Raw genomic sequence first — 19878 nt, 5'->3', positions numbered from 1 at the left:
GGTACACTGGCTACAGTGGAGCTATGTTGATTTACATTAGCTGAGAATCTGGCCTTTAATTTTATTAGACTTTCCCCAGCAATGTAAATACATACAGAACACAGTATAAATTATGTGCAACATCAACCATGCATAGCTGATAGAACCTCAATGAAAAACATCAAGTGACTACATATGTCTTTTGCCTTTATAAATCACAACCTCAAATGCCTTTCAAATACAAAACAGAGTTTCCAAAGAAGGAAATAAGTAGAAGGGGTGATAAGAAAGTGTCTGTGTATCTGAAGCTGACTTGACACAGCATAAATGAGAAGGTTACAATCTCCCTTAACAATCTCATTTTACATTATACTCTATGTCCTAAAATGGTTTGTAAAATGAGGTTTGAAAGGAAATTGTACACTAATGGAAAGGCACAAATTGAAGAGGCAACTGGAAAGCAACACCTTGTGTTGCATTAATTGAATTAATAACATTTGTTGGTATTCTCTACACATTTTACTCAGATTTTGCAAGGAAAGTTAGTAATGCCAGATATTTAGTGCTAACACATGCTAGAAAAACACAATTTGTGCTATTCAAGGAAATGCAGTGAGTATCAGAATGAGTCAGTACTTGAAATCAGAAAGTCTGTTCTCCAATTTATCGCCACTGGAGGAAAATGTGAGGATTGGGACAGATGTTGATAGCTGTATTCTCACTTTGGTCAGCACTGTACATTGTACAAAATTCACTCTTCTCTTACCAAGTTGATGTTAATAAAAACCTTTCAATCCATCAAATAATGATTCCCTCCTGCCAGAGAACACAGATTTGTTTTTAATGTAGATAACCAGTTAGGTAGTTATAAGCAGGGATCCTAGTTTTCCATGGTTAAAACCCCCAAAATTCTCCAATTAAAAGAAACCTAAAAATCTACTTTTTTTGCGATTAAAATGAAACATTGAACTTTGGTTTCCCTAGCCATAATATATATAGGTATTAGCTGAACACAATGTTTTATCGATATACAGTAGAACCCCATTTATCTGAGCCTCCAGCTCTCCATATTAACTGAGGCCCAGTGGCCTAGAGCTGACTGGCTACAGCCCCACTGCTGTAAGAGCCTGATAATGGCTAAACGGAGTTCTGCTGTAGGAGTTCAGAGATGTCTGAAATGGGTAAGGAAAATGCTATTCTCATAAGGCAATGAGTGAAACAACCGGTTTTTATCTTTATACAAAATGTAAAAACTAAAGATTTTTCCTGTAAAAGCTCAAATTCTGCATTTTTCCATGTTTTTTCTGTGGCAAGTGGATTTTTAGGCTCCCTTTTTATGAATTTAGTAGTTGCAAACCTGGATAAATAGCTTTTTAGCCTTCACTTTTAATACAATTTGGTATTTATTTAAGATTACAAGGAGTTTTTTTGGTTGTTTTTTTGTCCTATTCAAAGGATGGAATAATTACATAATTTAAATAGATATGCTAGCAGTAGTTAAGATACTAGACCATTCATAGACTCATAGACTTTAAAGTCAGAAGGGACAATTATAATTATGTAGTCTGACCTCCTGCACAACACAGGTCACAGAATCTCACCCACCCACTCCTGTAACAAACCCCTGACTTATGTGTGAGCTATTGAAGTCCTCAACTTGTGGTTTAAAGATTTCAAGGTGCAGAGAATCCACCAGCAAGTGCCCCATGCCCCACGCTGCAGAAGAAGGCGAAAAACCCCCAGGGCCTCTGCCAATCTGCCCTGGAGGAAAATTCCTTCCCGACTCCAAATATGGCAATCAGCTAAACCCTGAGCATGTGGGCAAGACTCACCAGCCAGACACCCAGGAAAGAATTCTCTGTAGTAACTCATATCCCACCCTATCTAGTGTCCCATCACAGGCCATTGGACATATTTACCGCTAATAGTCAAAGATCAATTAATTGCCAAAATTAGGCTATCCCATCATACCATCCCTTCCATAAACTTATCAAGCTTAGCCTTGAAGCTAGATATGTCTTTTGTCTCCACTGCTCCCCTTGGAAGGCTATTCCAGAACTTCACTCCTCGGATGGTTAGAAACCTTCATTTAATTTCAAGTCTAAACTTCCTGATGGCCAGTTTATATCCATTTGTTCTTGTGTCCACATTGGTACTGAGCTTAAATAATTCCTCTCCCTCCCTGGTATTTATCCCTCTGATATATTTATAGCTCTCCCGTCAGTCTTCTTTTGGTTAGGCTAAAGAGGCCAAGCTCTTTGAGTCTCCTTTCATAAGAGAGGTTTTCCATTCCTTGGATCATCCTAGTAGCCCTTCTCTGTACCTGTTCCATTTTGAATTCATCTTTCTTAAACATGGGAGACCAGAACTGCACACAATATTCCAGATGAGGTCTCACCAGTGCCTTGTATAACAGTACTAATACCTCCTTATCTCTACTAGAAACACCTCGCCTGATGCATCCCAAGACCGCATTAGCTTTTTTCACAGCCATATCATATTGGCGGCTCATAGTCTTCCTGTGATCAACCAATACTCCAAAGTCCTTCTCCTCCTCTGTTACTTCCAAGTGATGCATCCCCAGTTTATAACAAAAAATCTTGTTATTAATCCCTAAATGCATGACCTTGCACTTTTTAAACTCCATTACCTTATAATGGATAATACAGGGGTCAGCAGATTAAGTGAATTTCCTATAGAAGAAAGTGAAAAAGTAGTTATGTTTTAGGTGGTGGTAAAATAAGGCTGGGGAGGCATCTGCCACTCAGCTGCTATCCCCAGCTTCCAGTTATTACAAATGGTATTGTGCATTGGGCCATATGGGATGACTAATGAGTGGTGGGAAATGAACCATAATCAGTGAAGTAAAACTTAATCATATTACCTTAGCTCATCAGTATAGATGTTTCAGACATAGTGCTCAACAGCGTCCCGGCGGTTGAGCTCCGCGGGCGCCGCGGCGCGGCAGGTCCGGCGTTCCGGGTGACTGGCCGGTGGCGGCCGGCGCAGCATGCTCAAGGAGCCGCGGGAAGCGGGAGGGAGAAGAGCGCGCGCGCGCGCTCCGCTGCTTGGGGCAGCCTACTTTCTAAGCATTGCTCCAGCAGTGCTGACTTGGTTTGATGCAAGTCTTAAAAAAGGCAACTGATACAAATATTGTTTTCATATACTTACTGTTACTGTGACAGAGCTGAAGAAGTTCACTGACTGAAGGGAGATCTCTGTGGAACTCAAGCAGATGAGTTATGATGAGGTAACCCACAGCAGACTAAGTAAACTTGTGCACAGACCATTACAGCAGCCAGGGAGGATTTTTTTCTAGACTAGTACTAACAGCATACAGATGCATTACATCGTGTTATATGACGTGTTATATTAAATATTATTTTACATGATATTGTATGTTTATGTATATTTTTCAGCTACACTCCAATTCTGACAAAGGTGATGGATCAGTTAAGTACATCCTTACTGGAGAAGGGGCTGGAACTATATTTATTATTGATGACACTACAGGAGACATCCATTCAACCAAAAGCCTAGATCGAGAGCAGAAGACACACTATGTGCTGCATGCTCAGGCTATTGACAGACGGACGAACAAGCCACTCGAGCCTGAATCTGAGTTCATTATCAAAGTGCAGGACATCAATGACAATGCACCAAAATTTACAGATGGACCTTACATTGTTACTGTGCCAGAGATGTCTGAAATGGGTAAGGAAAATATGTTATTCTCGTAAGGCAGCTAAATTTTAATGAGTGAAGTACCAGTTCCTGTTTCACAGAGTTATAACAAAGTATTTTCTTTAACATTAGTTATACACAAAGGTCAACAAAAGCTGGAAGGCTGTAGTAATAACAAGGCAGCAAGCTTTCAAATTGAACATCACATGTTAGTTTTCTTTAAATGTCTGTCCATAGTACACTCATACAATACATTATATATGCCAGCAGAAGAAGAAATGCTGTGCTATTCTTAAATACTTCAATAGTTTTGCATTCCTGGGTAACTGCACTTTGGGGAAAAAAAAGTTACATTGTTACATTCCTGTACAACTACAGTGTTTATTTTCAGAGGCATTTGTCTGTGTAAATAATCTATGCAATTTATGGAGAGAATAAAACAAATGAAAGGAAAAGTAAATCTCCAGTTTATTTTAGACCACAGCCTCACAGGTTCATTTTCAGTTGTTTTTTTTTTATAATGTAAGATAAAACGTAGCTCAGCTTTGTATTACCCTATGACAGTTTTACCTTAAGTATTAATTATATGTTCATGCATTTTGCTGCTGCTTGATCAGTGCTTTATTTAAAGCAGCAGCAACATGCTAGCAGTTTCTGTTACTTATTGGTCCCCCAATAATATAATTGATTTAGATTTTTTTGCACAGTGCTAGATATATTTCTTTTCTCATGCAGGATGGACAGATCCAAAAAAATATTTTTTTTTTTAGAAAGCTCAGCTATTGTAAGCAGTTCCCCCCCTGAAGCCTGCTGCCTTGTATCACTAACGGGTGATTGGGGACAGTTACCCACACTAGTTATAAAAGAGAATAGCAGGAAATCCAAGACAAAAATAACCCTCCGGAGTCAATTTACATAAAACATATAATTTGTTCCCTTCTACTGACTCTCTTTCTCAAGTCAGCAGGTGTCTGGCTGAACTTTTGCAAAGTGGAATTTATAAACGCCAACAGGAAAAAATATCAAAGTGAACTGAGTAACCGGCCTCTCATAAAAAAGTGATTATTTTGATTATATGTTTGGAGAAAAAGGCTGGTATGATTGAATCCTGATGGTTTATCATCATTCAGTCACACTGAATTACGATGATGGTTCATCATAATGGGCCAGATGCAGCAAAAAAAAAAAATAATCAGGAGTGCTTTGTACGAGTCAGGAAAGCAGAGAGAAGAAAGTTTTGTTTTAATGAGAGGTAATTTGAGGACATTTAAAAGCTTAGGTATGGAGAGCTTACTTTGGGCTAGGAGCTCTTTGTTAATTCTCTGGCTCACTGGCATTTAAGATGTAGAGTAGGGGTAGGATGACCAGACAGCAAGTGTGAAAAATCAGACGGGATGTGGGGTAATAGACCCCAAAATTGGGACTGTCCCTATAAAATCGGGACATCTGGTCACCCTAAGTAGCGGATGGGCATCAGCTGCCATCATTACTATGAGCCAGTTGACATATAGGTCTCTTGGGTTCATCAACTTTGTGACTCTAATCTTGCTGTGGGAGTGGTCCAGGCACATAACTAGCCCCTTCACATTTTCCTTCATCACATGCATGTAGTAAATTACAGCATATAAAATATTAGCCATGTGGGTTGATCACACCATTGTAGGTGGGACCAAACTGTTAAATCATGTTCCTGAAATATTCAACAGCCATAGCCAGGATTGTAGCAGTTTGAAAACATGAGACTGATTCTCCTCTCCCTTTACATTGATGTAAAACAGCCATTGCACCAATGATTTAAATGGACTTACACTGGTGTAAGAGAGAGGTGAATTAGCCCCATTGGTTAGATACAGTTCTTTCCCATCTACCCTACAAGACCAGATTATTTTAACTGTCCAGCCCAGCCCAGTAACTATCATAATTTAGCAAAGAGTCCTGTGGCACCTTATAGACTAACAGACGTATTGGAGCATGAGCTTTCGTGGGTGAATACCCACTTCGTCGGATGTTTGCTGCTTTTACAGATCCAGACTAACACGACTACCCCTCGGATACTTGACTATCATAATGTAGACAGGATCTAAATCTCTCCCTCCATCTCCTTCCTTTCTCCTGGTTCTAATGCTTTTGGCTCCATCCCCATTTCTCGCCTCCCTATTGTTTCATTCCTCCTCAGGTCAAGGAACAATCCCCTTGTTATATCCCCTTGGTTCTCTTCTCCCCCTTCCCCACTCATTCTCTTTTCCCCAGACTTTCTTTCACCCTCACTATGCCATAGAATCCTACTTCTATTTTGCTCAGCATCGCTAATCCCCCTCGCTATGTTTCTCTTCCACAGAGTATCTGATCTATTCTGTAGGTCTCCATTTGTTTCTCTCCCCAGTTCTTTCCCCTTTCTAAAAGTCTCTCACTAACCCCCACCCCTTAGAAGTACCTTTCTTTCTTCCTAATAGCTGAATGTCCAAGCCTTTGGTCAGACTTCCCCTTCGTGTCTTTCTGCCCCCAAGTGTTCTTGATTCCTTCTTTTGGTCTCCTGCTAACTTTTAGTCCCCTTCTTTCCACTCCTTCCTGGGGTCTATGTCTCCCAGCCTTGATTCCACAGTCTTTCTTTTTCATCAGTCTTTCCCCCATATTTGGAATCTCTCCCTCAGCCCCTTTTCCTTCTACTACCCTGCTTTCAGCTTAAAGCACTCTATCTACCTTCTCTCCCAGCTCCAGATATCACCATAAATCCTCTCTACCTGCTCTGCACTTTTTATCAGCCACTCTAACTGGCCAGTGTTTGAACTAAAATGGCTCTTCAGGTGACTGGTAAGAGGCTTTCTAACTGGCTTGATATCATTTAAAACAAAAGGTACACCACAACTTTGCTTCCGGTTGTTTTTCCTGTCTGAATCCATGACTCCTTCATGGATACTGACTACTTAATTGATCTATTGTTTCTGTCCTGGAGCTGGCAAAATTTTTCTCCACTCAGAGATACTAATAAGTAGAGAGCTACATGTTTTATTTTGATGCTTTGAATCCATATCTGCTATTCCCCACAACCAAAATATATGAATTCTCCCTCACCCCAGGAAGAAATATAATGCCTGGATGTAATGTCTCTAACGCCTGGTCTACACTACAAACTTGAGTCTACTGCCATGTTCCCATACCACCTGTGCCAATGTTTTGGTCCCATAAGGCATTGCAAGCCCAACCCAAAATTCCACTCGACTACATGCACTGTGTCAATGCAAGCACTTCTAGTGAAGATGCACTTCACCGACACAATGAGCATAGTATGGACATGCAAGATTGACTTGCTTAAATAAATAATAAAAAAACGAGGAGTCCTTGTGGCACCTTAGAGACTAACAAATTTATTTGGAGATGAAGTTAACTTAACTTTGTAGTGTAGATATGGCCGAAGAGGCCTTTTCTGCAGATGGTATTATAACAATGAAGTGTTATTCCTTCATGTACAGTATTGCTGTCAGGGAATGCTGCTGCCATGAAAAATACTGTGGACCTGCATGAAATCTCTCCAGTTATGTTTGGTTTGTTGCTGCAGTGTCACGTCACAACTATAGAGATAGCACTGGAGTTTTTGTACGTTTTGGGGTTAATCATTATTTTTTTTTGTCTTTTAGTTGCTAGTTTATATTCATTCCTTGAAATACCTTCCAGTCATCTCTCATCAGGCTACACAACAGTTACTTCTGCCAGTTCTGTCTGCAATAAGACAAATTTCTATGATGAACACTCACCTGTTTTACTCCTCCCTTCTTCAAATTCTATACTTTCTAATAGGGTATTACTTGTAATTAAGCTCATGATTCTCTGTCTCTTCAGCAGTCACTTTATTATCTACACAGTGAAAAGGTTGGTAGAGAACAGATCAATGTTGTCCTCAAAGTCAAGAGCACATAAATTAACGATTTCTTCTTCTTATCTGTAGCAGTTCACTTCTCATCTGTAGCAGTTCACTTCGCATTGTCCTCTCATTAGTGACTCCAGGGTAGAGCTTGTTTGATTCTTCTATAGATAATAAACCTCATTTCATATCAGTCTGAATTCCTGGCTTTAGTTAATTCACAGCCACATTACAAATTATGTATCCTGATCATCAGCTTTTAGGGATTACTCAGACTCATCCAGGCTATTTTAGGACAACATTTTGGGTAATAAAAGTGTGTTTTATTTTAACCCAGAACACTGCTAATGCTAAGGAGAAGCATCAATACCTACCTTGTGTGGAAAATATATATATATATTTTTCTGTTGATGGTCTGTGTCTGAGATGATTGTTAAAGAATATATTCTAAGAAACTTCCCTGTGATTCAGAGATAGCATTACATCTCACCATTTACTGTAATCAGTCTTGCTGCTTTTATTGCATGTTTTTGATCATTCTTTTCTTTAACATTTATTGATTTTCCCCCGCCCCCCTTCACACTTTTTGGTAAACTGGAAAGTAATTGTATATTGTACGCAATTTGTTTTCTTGTCAGTCTTTCCAGTGATACCTGGTCAAAGTCTGTTATTGCTTTTTGTAGGTTTTTTTGTCTCCTTATCTCCCCATCGCCACCTTCAATTGATGGATAGATTAATCCCATGTGGATTGGATCCACTTTCAGTTTGCCATTTTGACCTTCAGCTGGAATGCTAAAAACAGCTGAACTTCTTACTTTTATTTTAGTATTTGTTAAAGGTGTTTCATCAGTAGCTATTCTTGTGCTTGTTCTGATATCTGAATTTGTTATTTTGCCATTCAATGTAATTTCCTTGGTTCTTGAATTCTACATTACAGTAGATTTGGTGGTAATGGTTTATGAATCTCTTCCCCACCCCGACCCCACACGTCTTTCTCATTATATAGTCATTACCAAGAATCAATTTGTGAGCATCTAGAGGAAAATAGGATGATAAGCAATAGCCAACATAGATTTATCAAGAACAAATCATGCCAAACCAACCTAATTTCCTTCTTTGGCAGCTTTACTGGCCTGGTAGATAGAGGGGAAGTGGTAGACAGTGTATGTCTTGATACTAGAAAGCCTTCTGACACAGTCCTACATGACATTCTCATGGGGAGTGGAGTATTCACTTGAGTCCTGAAGGCGTCTGTCCTGGGTCCTGGTACTATTCAACATTTTCATTTATGATTGGGAATGGAGTGCACAGTATGCTTACAAAATCTGTGGATAGCACTAAGCTGGAAAGAGTTGCAAACACTTCAGAGGACAAGAGTAGTATTCAAGCAACCTTAATAAATTGGAGAATTGGTCTGAAATCAATAAGATTAAATTAAATATTGAAAAGTACTACATTTTAGGAAGGAAAAATCAAACACATACAAAATAGAGAATAGCTGGCTAGGCAGTAGTATGGCAGAAAAGGATGTGGAGTTAGAGTGGATCATAAATTGAATATGAGCCGACAATGTGATGATGCTGTGAAAAAAGCTAATGTTCTGGGGTTTATTCACAGGAGTGTTGTATTTAAGACATAGGAGGTAATTGGGCTGCTCTACCAGGCCCTGCTGTAAGGCCTCAACTGGAGTATTGTGCCCAGTGCTGGGTGCCACACTTTAAGAAACATGTGGGCAAATTGCTCTCCTCTGAACTCTTTCCAATGAAAAATAACAAAAGGTTTAGGAAACCAGGCCTGCTAAGTATGTTTGGTCTTGAGACAAGACTGAGTGGGACATAATAGTTTTCAAATAAGGTAAGCACTATATAAAGTGTATGGTGATCAATTGCTCTCTGTGTTCACTGCAGCTAGGACAAGAAGTAATCTGCAGCAAGGGAGAATTACATTAGATATTAGGAAAACCTTCCCAAATATAAGGATTGCTAGGTAATGGAATAGGTAGGGAGGTTGTGGAACTGCTGCCACTGGAGGTTTTTCAGAACATGTTAGACAACATCTATTAGGTACCATCTGAGTATACTTGGTATTGCTTCAGTGCAGGAGGATGGACTAGCTGACCTGTTGAAGTCCCTTCCCTCTCTACATTTCTATGAGTCTGTGTTTGTAACTATAATGACATGCTTAAGTGCTTCACTGGTGCAGGCCAGAGTGTTCAGCAGTTTATAGGATTGAGCCTGTTATCTGATTCCTGGTTATCTTGTTCGGCATGAGAGAAAGAGAACGTGATAATTGTTTAGGGGACCATTCTGATGGAGACAGGGCCACTTCTTCCAGTGGTTTCCTTCAGAACTATCATTATCTGTAAATGACTGTAAATGTCAGCCAAATGAAGAATTTCTTCTAATGAACTATGTGGCTATATGTAAACCAGGCCTCCATTACTAATACCAGTAATGTTAATGAACCTCATGCAGCGTGTATGATTATCTTACTTATGGATGGGTGGCATCTGAGTGCATTTGGTGCAAAGAGCTCCTGGCCCTCAGAGAATGCATACAGGCTTTGGAGACCAGAGTGGCTGAACTGGAGGATCTAAGGGAGACAGAGATACACATAGATGAGACTTTCTGGGACATAGTAGAATGGTCCCTCTCCTAGTCTGACAACCTCTGTTCTGTTGAGGAGGATGAAAGTCTCATGGAAAGAAAACATGAAAATGAAGCAGAGGGAAATGATCCAGTAGTTGGGATCCTCTTTCCAGATGATTTCATGGTATCCTGTCACACTAAGGATACTTCTCTGAGGGAAGGAACTCCAGTTATTAGGAAGAGACAGGTAATAGTCATAGAGGATTTGATCATTAGAAACATAGATATTTGCATGGGGTTGCAATGACCGGGAGAACCACATGGTGACTTGCCTGCCAGGTGCGAATGCTGTTGATCTCTCGAGACATCTAGATATACTTTTGTGTAGTGCTGGGGAGAAGCCGGTTGTTGTGGTACATGTAGGTACCAATGACATAGGGAAGGATAGGAGAGAGGTCCTGGAAGCCAAATTTAGGCTGCTAGATAAGAGATTGAAGTCCAGGACCTCCATGGTAACCTCTGAATTGTTTCTAGTTCCACATGCAGCATCAGACAGGCAGAACTGCAGGGTCTCAATGTGTGGATGAGATGATGGTGTAGGGAGGAGGTGTTAAGTTTATTAGGAACTGGGTAACCTTTTGAGAAAGGGGGAGCCTATACAGGAAGGATGGGCTTCACCTAAACCAAAATGGAATTGCTGGCACATACAATTGAAAAGTCTGTAGAGCAATTTTTAAACTAAGGGCTGGGGGAAAGCTGACAGGTGCGGAGGAAAATGTTCTTCAGATAGAGACATACCTTAGGGGAGGATATATTAATGGAGATTAATTGAGAGATATCCTTAGTATGACAGGATACCATGACATCAGATCCAAATAAGGAGGAGAGGTTGGAAGATGATAAAATGCGGGTAGGATCTAATGAGAAACAGTCAAATGAAAAAGAGTCCCATTCAATTTCATCACATAATGGCAGACAACTAAAAAGTTAAAAATTGTAAGTGCTGCTATACAAATGCTAGAACTCAAAATACTAAGATGGGTAACCATGAGTGCCTCATATTAAATGAGGATATTGATATAACAGGCATCATAGAAACTTTGTGGAATGAGGATAATCAGTAGGATAAACTAATACTAGGGTACAAGGAATATCAGAAGGACAGAATAGATCATACTTGTGGTGGAGTGGCATTATATGTGCAACAAAGCATGGAGTCAAATGAAGTAAAAATCTTACATGAACCAAAAACTCAATAATAATGGTGGATTTCAACTATCCCCTTATTGACTGGGTACATGACACCTAAGGATGGGATGCAGAGATAAAGCTTTTTGACCCCTTAAATATCTGCTTTTTAGATCAGCAAGTCCTGGAACCCACAAGGAAAAGCAATTCTTGATTTAGTCCTAAGTGGAGCACAGGATCTTGTCCAAGAGATGAATATAGCTGAGCTGCTTGGTAATAGTGACCATAATATAATAACATTTAACATCCCTGTGGTGGGGAAAATACCACAGCAGCCCACTATGGTAGCATTTAATTTCAGAAAGGGGAACTACACAAAAAAATGAGCAAGTTTGTTAAACAGAAATTAAACGGCACAGCGCCAAAAGTGAAATCTTTGCAAGCTGCATGGAGACTTAAAAACACACCATAATAGAGGCTCAATTTAAATTTATACCCCAAATTAAAATAAACATAGTAAGAGGACCACAAAAGTGCCACCATAGCTAAAAAAACAAAGTAAAAGAAGCAGTTAGAGGCGAAAAGGCATCCTTTAAACAATGGAAGTTACATTCTGTTGAGGAAAATAAAAAGGAATATAAACTCTGGCAAATGCAGTGTAAGAATATAACTAGAAAGTCAAAAAAAGAATTTGAAGAATAGCTAGCAAAAGACTGAAAACGTACCAGCAAATTTTTTAAGTACATAAGAAGCAGGAAGCCTGACAAACAAGCACTGGGGCCACTGCATGATCGAGATGCAAAAGGAGCACTTAAGGACAATAAGGCCATTGCGGAGAAACAAAATGAATTCTTTGCATAGGTCTTCACGGTTGAGGATGTGAGGGAGATTCCCAAACCTGAGCCATTCTTTTTAGGTGACAAATCTGAGGAACTATCCCAGATTGAGTTGTCATTAGAGAAGGTTTTGGAACAATTTGAAAAATTAAAAAGTAATAAGTCACCAGGACCAGATGGTATTCACCCAAGATTTATGAAGGAACTCAAATGTGAAACTTCAGAACTACTAACTGTGGTATGAAACCTATCATTTAAATCAGCTTCTGTACTAGATGACTGGAGGATAGCTAATGTGATGTCGTCTTTTTTTAAAAAAAGGCTCCAGTAGCAATCCTGGCAATTATAGACCTGTAAGCCTAACTTCAGTACCAGGCAAATTGGTTGAAACTACAGTAAAGAAAAGATCTATGAGACATATAGATGAACACGGTTTGGTGGGGAAGAGTCAACATGTTTTTTGTAAAGGAAAATCTTGCCTCACCAATCTACTAGAATTCTTTGAAGGGGTCAACAAGCATGTGGACAAGGGTGATCCAGTGGATATAGTGTACTTAGATATTCAGAAAGCCTTTGACAAGGTCCCTCACCAAAGGTTCTTAAGCAAAGTAAGCTGTCATGGGATAAGAGGGAAGGTTTTCTTCTGGATCAGTAACTGGTTTAAAAAATAGGAAACAAAGGGTAGAAATAAATGGTCAGTTTTCATAATGGAGAGAGGTAAATAGTGGTGTCCCTCAGGGGTCTGTACTGGGACCAGTCCTATTTAACATATTCATAAATGATTTGGAAAAAGGGGTAAACAGTGAGGTGGCAAAATTTGCAGATAATACAAAACTACTCATGATTGTTAAGTCCCAGGCAGACTGCAAAGAACTACAAAAGGATCTCTCAAAATTGGGTAACTGGGCAACAAAATGGCAGATGACATTCAATGTTGATAAATGCAAAGTAATGCACATTGGAAAACATAATCTCAACTATACATATAAAATAATGGGTTATAAATTAGCTGTTACCACTCAAGAAAGAGATCTTGGAGTCATTGTGGATAGGTCTCTGAAAACATTCACCTCAATGTGCAGCATCAGTTAAAAAGGCAAACAGAATGTTGGGAATCATTAGGAAAGGGATAGATAATAAGAGGAAAATATCATTGGCCTCTATATAAATCCATGGCACACCCACACCTTGAATACTGTGTGTATTTCTGATCATCCTATCTAAAAAAAGATATATTGCAATTGGAAAAGATACTAAAAAGGGCAACAAAAGTGATATCGGGTATGGAACGGCTTCCATATGAGGACCGATTAATAAGACTGGGACTGCTCAGCTTGGAAAAGAGATGGCTAAGAGGGGATCTGATAAAAGTCTATAACATCATGCCTGATATGGAGAAAGTAAATAAGGAAGTGTTATTTACTCCTTCTCATAACACAAGAACTAGGGCGGTCACCCAATGAAATTAATAGGCAGCAGGTATAAAACAAAAAAAAGGAAATATTTCTTCACACGATGCACATTCAACCTGTAGAACTCTTTACTGGAGGATGTTATGAAGGCCAAGATTATAATAGTTAAAAAAATTCCTAAATAACTTCATGGAGAATAGGTCCATTAGTGGCTATTAGCCAGGATGGGCAGGGATCCAATACCATGTTCTGAAGTGACCCTAGCCTCTGTTTGCCAGAAGCTGGGAATGGGTGACAGGGATCACTTGACGATTACCTATTCTGCTCATTCCCTCTGAAGCACCTGGCATTGACCACTGTTGGAAGACAGAATACTGGGCTAGATGGACTACTGGTCTGACCCCTTCTGGACATTTTTATGTTCTCAAGAAGGAAGGAAGTCGAAAAATAAACATCTAATTTCCCTGAAGACCTTTATTCACTAAACTAGTCTATATCAAGGAAAACTGAAAAATTTTCTGTGAAAGCATTTTTGACATTACAAATATTTTAAATTTTTTTTTTCTAAATTTGGATTTGTTGGTTGTTCAGTGTACAATTACCATTCCAAACTATTCCCCTTGGCACTTTCAGAACTACGTATTGGATATTACTTCTCCTTAGTTGAAACTTTGTTTGTAATGGCAAAATATGGTTGTGTACTTTCAGAATCAACCCCCCCCCCATTTTTTTTACTTTTTCCTGTGTTATCAAAATTAAGGCTGAATTGATTTGGGAAATCAGAACTGTAGCAATATATTAGTGTCTATTTTTTTTTCAATCAGAACGTTGTAAAGTTACCTAGAGAAGAAAAGCTGAAGAGGATAACATCAGTCTGTGTCTCTGCAGACAAATCTTTAACATTTAATGAGGAAGTTTAATAAAAAGTAAATGTCTGCTGAGAATGCAAATCGGTATGCATGATTTGCTGTGGTTTTCTGCATTGTTAAAATCTCAGATGGATCAATGTTGAACAAAAACTTTAAGAAGTGAAAATAAGGTGAAGATTTCTGAAGGCTGGGAGTATCTGCCTGCCTGCATGAACTGCACTGGGCTGAATGCTCAAAGGAATTCTTAAGGATTGTGAAACAGCAACAGCCAACAAGATACAACTTGAATTTCATTCTGCACAAGAAAACAGTAATTTTGCAGCAAGGCCATAACACTTGGATTCCAACTGTGTAATTTGATAAAAGGTCCTGAATATGCATTTTAAAAAGTCTTTATTTTTCATTTTTGTTCCTTTTTAACAGCAAATAAAAATTAAACCATAAATAAATAATTAAGCAGCGAATGCATATTTATTGCTCTTTATGAATAAATAATAAAAATGCCCAGATTATTTTAAACTATGATGTCTTCTTGGTATAGAATCATCATAATACTTCATCTATGACTCTTATATCAGTGTATTAATTTCCAAAAAAGGACTTTTGGGGGCCAACATGTTTCGTGCTTGATCTCAACCCTGCAATGCTAAATAGGCCATGCTTCACCAATTTTAGCGTTATCTGAAAATGAAATAACTTTTTTCATTTGTTAATTTTTTCTCAGTTTTGTTGTTTTTCTTAGATACAAAAAAAGGCATTTTTTAGTTAACTCAAAGAATTGTAGAAATGGAGGGCTGGATGGATCTCAAGAGGTCATCTAGACCACCTCCAGCACAGAGGCAGGACAAAGTTTACCTACACCATTTCTGACAGTTGTTTATCTAACCTATTTTTCTTTAAGACCTCCAAAGATAAGGAATCCACAATGTTCCGTGGAAATCTATTCCAGTGCTTAACTAACCATACAGTTAGAATGTTTCCCCCTAATATCTAACATAAATCTCCCTTGCTTCAGATTAAGTCCATTACTACTTGTCCAACCCAGGGGTGGCTCCAGGCACCAGCATGCCAAGCACATGCCTGGGGCGGGAAGCCACCAGGGGCACTCTGCTCGTCGCTGCGAGGCTGGCAGGCAGGTTACCTTCGGCGGCATGCATGCAGAGGGTCCGCTGGTCCCACGGCTTTGGCGGACCTCCCGCAGGCGTGCCGCCAAATCTGCGGGACCAGGGACCTCCCACAGGCAAGCTGCTGATGGCAGCCTGCCTGCCATGCTTGGGGCGGCAAAATACCTAGAGACGCCCCTGGTCCAACCTTCAGCAGACACAGAGAACAACTGATCACGGCCCTCTTTATAACAACCCTTAACATATTTGAAGACTGTTATCAGGTACCTTCTCAGTCTTCTTAGTCTCAAGACTACACAGACCCAGTTTTTTAACCTCCTATGTCCTACATGTGACCCTCCTGTTAAAAAACCCCAGAATCATATTAGCCTTTTTTCACAACTGCATCATATTGTTGACTCATATTCAGTTTGTGATCCACTGTAACCTCCAGATCCTTTTCAACAGTGCTACCACTTAGCCAGCTATTCCTCATTTTGTAGTTGTGCATTTGATTTTTCCTTCCCAAGTGTAGTATTTTGCCCTTGTCTTTATTGAATTTTATCTTGTTGATTTGAGACAAATTCTCCAATTTTTCCAAAGTTGTTTTGAATTTGAATCCTATCCTCCAGAGTGCTTTTAGCCTCTCCTAGCTTGGTATCATCTCCAAATTTCATAAGTATAGTCTCCGCTCAATCATCTAAGTAATTAGTGAAAACATTAAATAGTACCAGGCCCAGGACAGATTCCTAATGTATCCCACTAGATATACCCCCACCCCGTGTGATAGAAAACCATTGATAACTATTCTTTGAGTACAGTCTTTCAACCAGTTTTGCACCTACTTTATAGTAATTTAATCTAAAACTGATTTCCATAGTTTGCTTGTGAGAATATCATGTGGGACTATTCCAAAAGCCTTACTAAAATGAAGATATATCCCTTCTCAGCCCATCCCTCCCCATCCATTATGCCAGTAATTCTGTCAAATGAGGAAACTCTGTTGGATTTCTTCTTGGCAAATCTGTGTTGGCTATTACTAATAAACATTTTATCTTCAATGTATTTACATAATGGCTGTTTAATAATTTGTTCCAATATCTTTCAACGTATTGAACTTTGGCTGAGTGGTCTGTAATTTCCCAGGTCCTCTTAGTTCCTTTCTTAAATGATAGGTGCTGTTTGCCCTTCTCCAGTCCTCTGGGACCTCACCCATTCTCCATAAGTTTTCAAAGATAATTACTAATTGTTCTGAGGTTGCTTTTACTAGTTTCTTATTCACCCTAGAATGAATTTCATCACACTCACTCTTTGCTGACTTGAATACATCTAACTTATCTAACTACATTGTAACCTATTCTTTCCCTGTTCTGGCTTGTTCTCTTTCTTCTTTGTTATTAATATTGTGTTAAGTACCAGTTCACTATTTATCTTTTTAGTGAGGACTGATGAAAAATGGGTTTAAACATCTCAACCTTCTTGGTATTATCCATTATCAGCTCTCCTTTCCTCCTTGGTCCTACATTTTCCTTCCTCATTCAGTTGCTCCTAATGTTTTTAGAGAAATTTTTCCTATTGTCTTTCATGTTCCTTGTCAGGTGCAACTTGTGTTCCTTAGCGTTTCTGATTTTGTCCCTGCATGTGTGCACTATTCTTTTGCACTCACCCTTAGAAATTTGGCCATGTTTCTATGTTTTGTAGGATACCTTTTTGATTTTCAGGTCATTAAAGAGCTCTTGATGGAGCCATACTGGCCACTTACTATTCTTTACTCTTCATCCCCACCTATTCCCAGACCTCCACCTTCCACTCACAGAGTCACTGGGGACTATTCATGTCTGTAAACTTAAGCACACGCTTAAGTGTTTTGCTGGATTGGTAAAGAGTGTTTGGCATCTTACAGGATCAAACTTCCGGTCCTCCAGATGCCTTCCTGCTTTAGATCCTCATAGCAGTGATCAGCAGAGGCACTCAACTTGTATATTCCTCTATTTAAAAGAGAGAAGGACTGTTAGAAAGGTGTTTGCAATGAAATAACATCAGCTTTGGACCTTACTCCTCCTATGCCTTCTGAAAAAGCCCATATCCATTGATATGGAGAGACTTCTTCAAAGCTCATATATTTTCCAAGGTTTGGAGAAGATGTCAGGGCTAATATGTTTTGACAGGGTAGGCAGTTGCTGATAATTACTGTTTTTGAGGGTAGGAAGAGATTGCAGTTTTTACCATGTTTTAAATAGCTATAGAAGCTGTCTAGGTGGGGAGGTGGTTTTGTTTAGTATATACATTGACATGAATAAAATTACTTTGTTCCTGTGTCCTGGCATTGACGGTGGCCCAAATGAAAGAAAACAATATTTCAAGATAAAAGAATAAATTAATTAATAAAAAGTATAAGTAAATTAATATGGAAAGTCTGTAGTCAACAGAGATTTTAGACTATACTAGGGTACAGAGAAGATATGTTTTTTTCATGTTGATGTTTATATTATTGCTGAAGAGGGTGTAAGTTCATTCTTCAGGAAGTTAGGCAAGTTGTAAAACAGAGGAGAGGTCATTTGCTATTAGTTGAAGTTATCTGTCATGATTTGCTGAAACTTGTACATGAACACTAAGTATGGGCATCACAGTAAAAATGGCCATATGGATTTCTATAACAGTTTAAGGAAACAACATTGTATTTCTCTTTTCAGTAATAATTCAGTCATCTTGAACCTAAAATAATTGCATGCCAGTGTATCTGTTACATTTCTATATAGGTTATTAAAACTTGGATACAAATAAATAGGTCATTATCAGCTGTTTGAGCTATATTTAACTTTTCAAATTAAACAAGATATTCTCAAATTTCACTCTTTTCCCATGTATTCAAATTATTTACATGAGTAGAATTAACAACCACATAGGATAGTAATTCCCAATCTTATAGGGTATATGCTAATCACCAGCTTGGAAGTAGAAAGGAACTTTTATGTCCAGGATATAACATTGCAATATAGCATGGATGCTTCCTTATGCATTTATAGGTCCTGATCCATACTTGACTATGACTTTGAGTCCCATTGACCTCAAACAATTCAATTCATGGTGCATAAGTATCTGTAAGATCAGAACCATAGGCCTCAAATATCACTGCCAGATGTATGATAACACTAGAAATGAGCTAATGGTCTATTCCAATATTACAATTCTTTGAGCTCCTCATTGATACTGGCCAATTCTATGTGTGACAATAGGAAGTCTGAGGATACGTGGAGAAGAAGGACAAAGAATAAATCTCCAGAACTTTACCCTCCTTCCACTAACTGATTTCTTGAAAATAGTGTCTAAATGACATAGCAAAAAAGATTCATAATCAAGTATTTACTGGAGAAATTACAGTAAATTTCAGAGTTTCTTTATTGCAACTGAGCCATCACAAACCTCTCTGCTGCACTTTATCTACACAGCAATTCGCACAGTTTAATATCTCTAGAGTGCAGTTCATAACCCTATTCCACCTTATGACATAGTAGGAGTTGCAATTTATAATTTCTTACAAATATCTGTAAACCACAGCAAGAAGGCTGCTCCCAGGTGTTTCTGTTAATGCTGGAATTCTGTCTCTGAAATTCCATTGACAGTCTTGTAGAAAGCAGTTTTAGATTTAAGTTTTTGTTCTTTGGAGTCTTCTGATTTCTATACTTTAATTGTTTTACACCTTTTATTGATTTCTGGAGCTCCATGGGTGTGATTTAAAATGAATATGTCTTTCAAGATTAGTATCTGCAGTAAATGGTGGTCTTATCCCAACATGTATAACTTTGGTGTGTTCAAAATCTTGATCTGGATATGAATTTTGAAATTGCTACTGTCTTTACATAATGAGCTGAAAGAAAACCCCAGATCTTCACATCCATAATTTTTTGCAGTCAGATACTAAGGTGATAACACCTTAAAAATATGGACGGATGGAAGACGGAGAAGCAATTCTGTAATCTGATCCCTTCTCTAGCTAGAAAGAAGGGATTTTTGAAGAAAAAAAACAAAATTGTGGAAGTGCATTTAAAAATAATTGTATATACAAGCTTGACAGGAGAGCTAGAACTTTTATCAACTAAACCTTGTTTTCCTGGATGTACAGGTACCTCTGTTCTACAAGTGACAGCAACAGATGCAGATGACCCTACCTATGGGAACAGTGCCCGGGTGGTATACAGTATTCTTCAGGGACAGCCATACTTCTCTGTTGACCCTAAAACAGGTGGGCACTTTATATTTCTTATAGTTTGATGCACCTGATAGATTGCAATCTGGTAGATTGTAACCCAACATATGAAAGATTTTTTTCCTCCTATTAAATTCTACCATTGACTTGAAC

At 38.7% G+C, this 19878-nt stretch overlaps 1 protein-coding gene across 9 annotated transcripts in view; it reads left to right on the top strand.

Moving 5' to 3' along the window:
* The window catches only part of CDH18 (cadherin 18), a 623460-nt gene that overhangs the window by 391848 nt on the left and 211734 nt on the right, over positions 1 to 19878 (top strand). For 8 of the 9 annotated variants that reach the window (XM_039526199.1, XM_039526200.1, XM_039526196.1 and 5 more), the window contains 2 exons: positions 3399 to 3693; positions 19642 to 19761. The exons of the other annotated variant lie outside the window; for it this stretch is intronic. In XM_039526199.1, coding sequence (XP_039382133.1) covers positions 3399 to 3693; positions 19642 to 19761 — 415 coding nt within the window. The remainder of the gene's footprint in view (positions 1 to 3398; positions 3694 to 19641; positions 19762 to 19878) is intronic. 9 annotated transcript variants of the gene reach the window in all.

The sequence above is a fragment of the Mauremys reevesii genome, linkage group 2, assembly GCF_016161935.1.
Source record: "Mauremys reevesii isolate NIE-2019 linkage group 2, ASM1616193v1, whole genome shotgun sequence".
Lineage (NCBI taxonomy): Eukaryota > Metazoa > Chordata > Testudines > Geoemydidae > Mauremys > Mauremys reevesii.
This window is presented reverse-complemented; position numbering and strand designations above follow the sequence as displayed.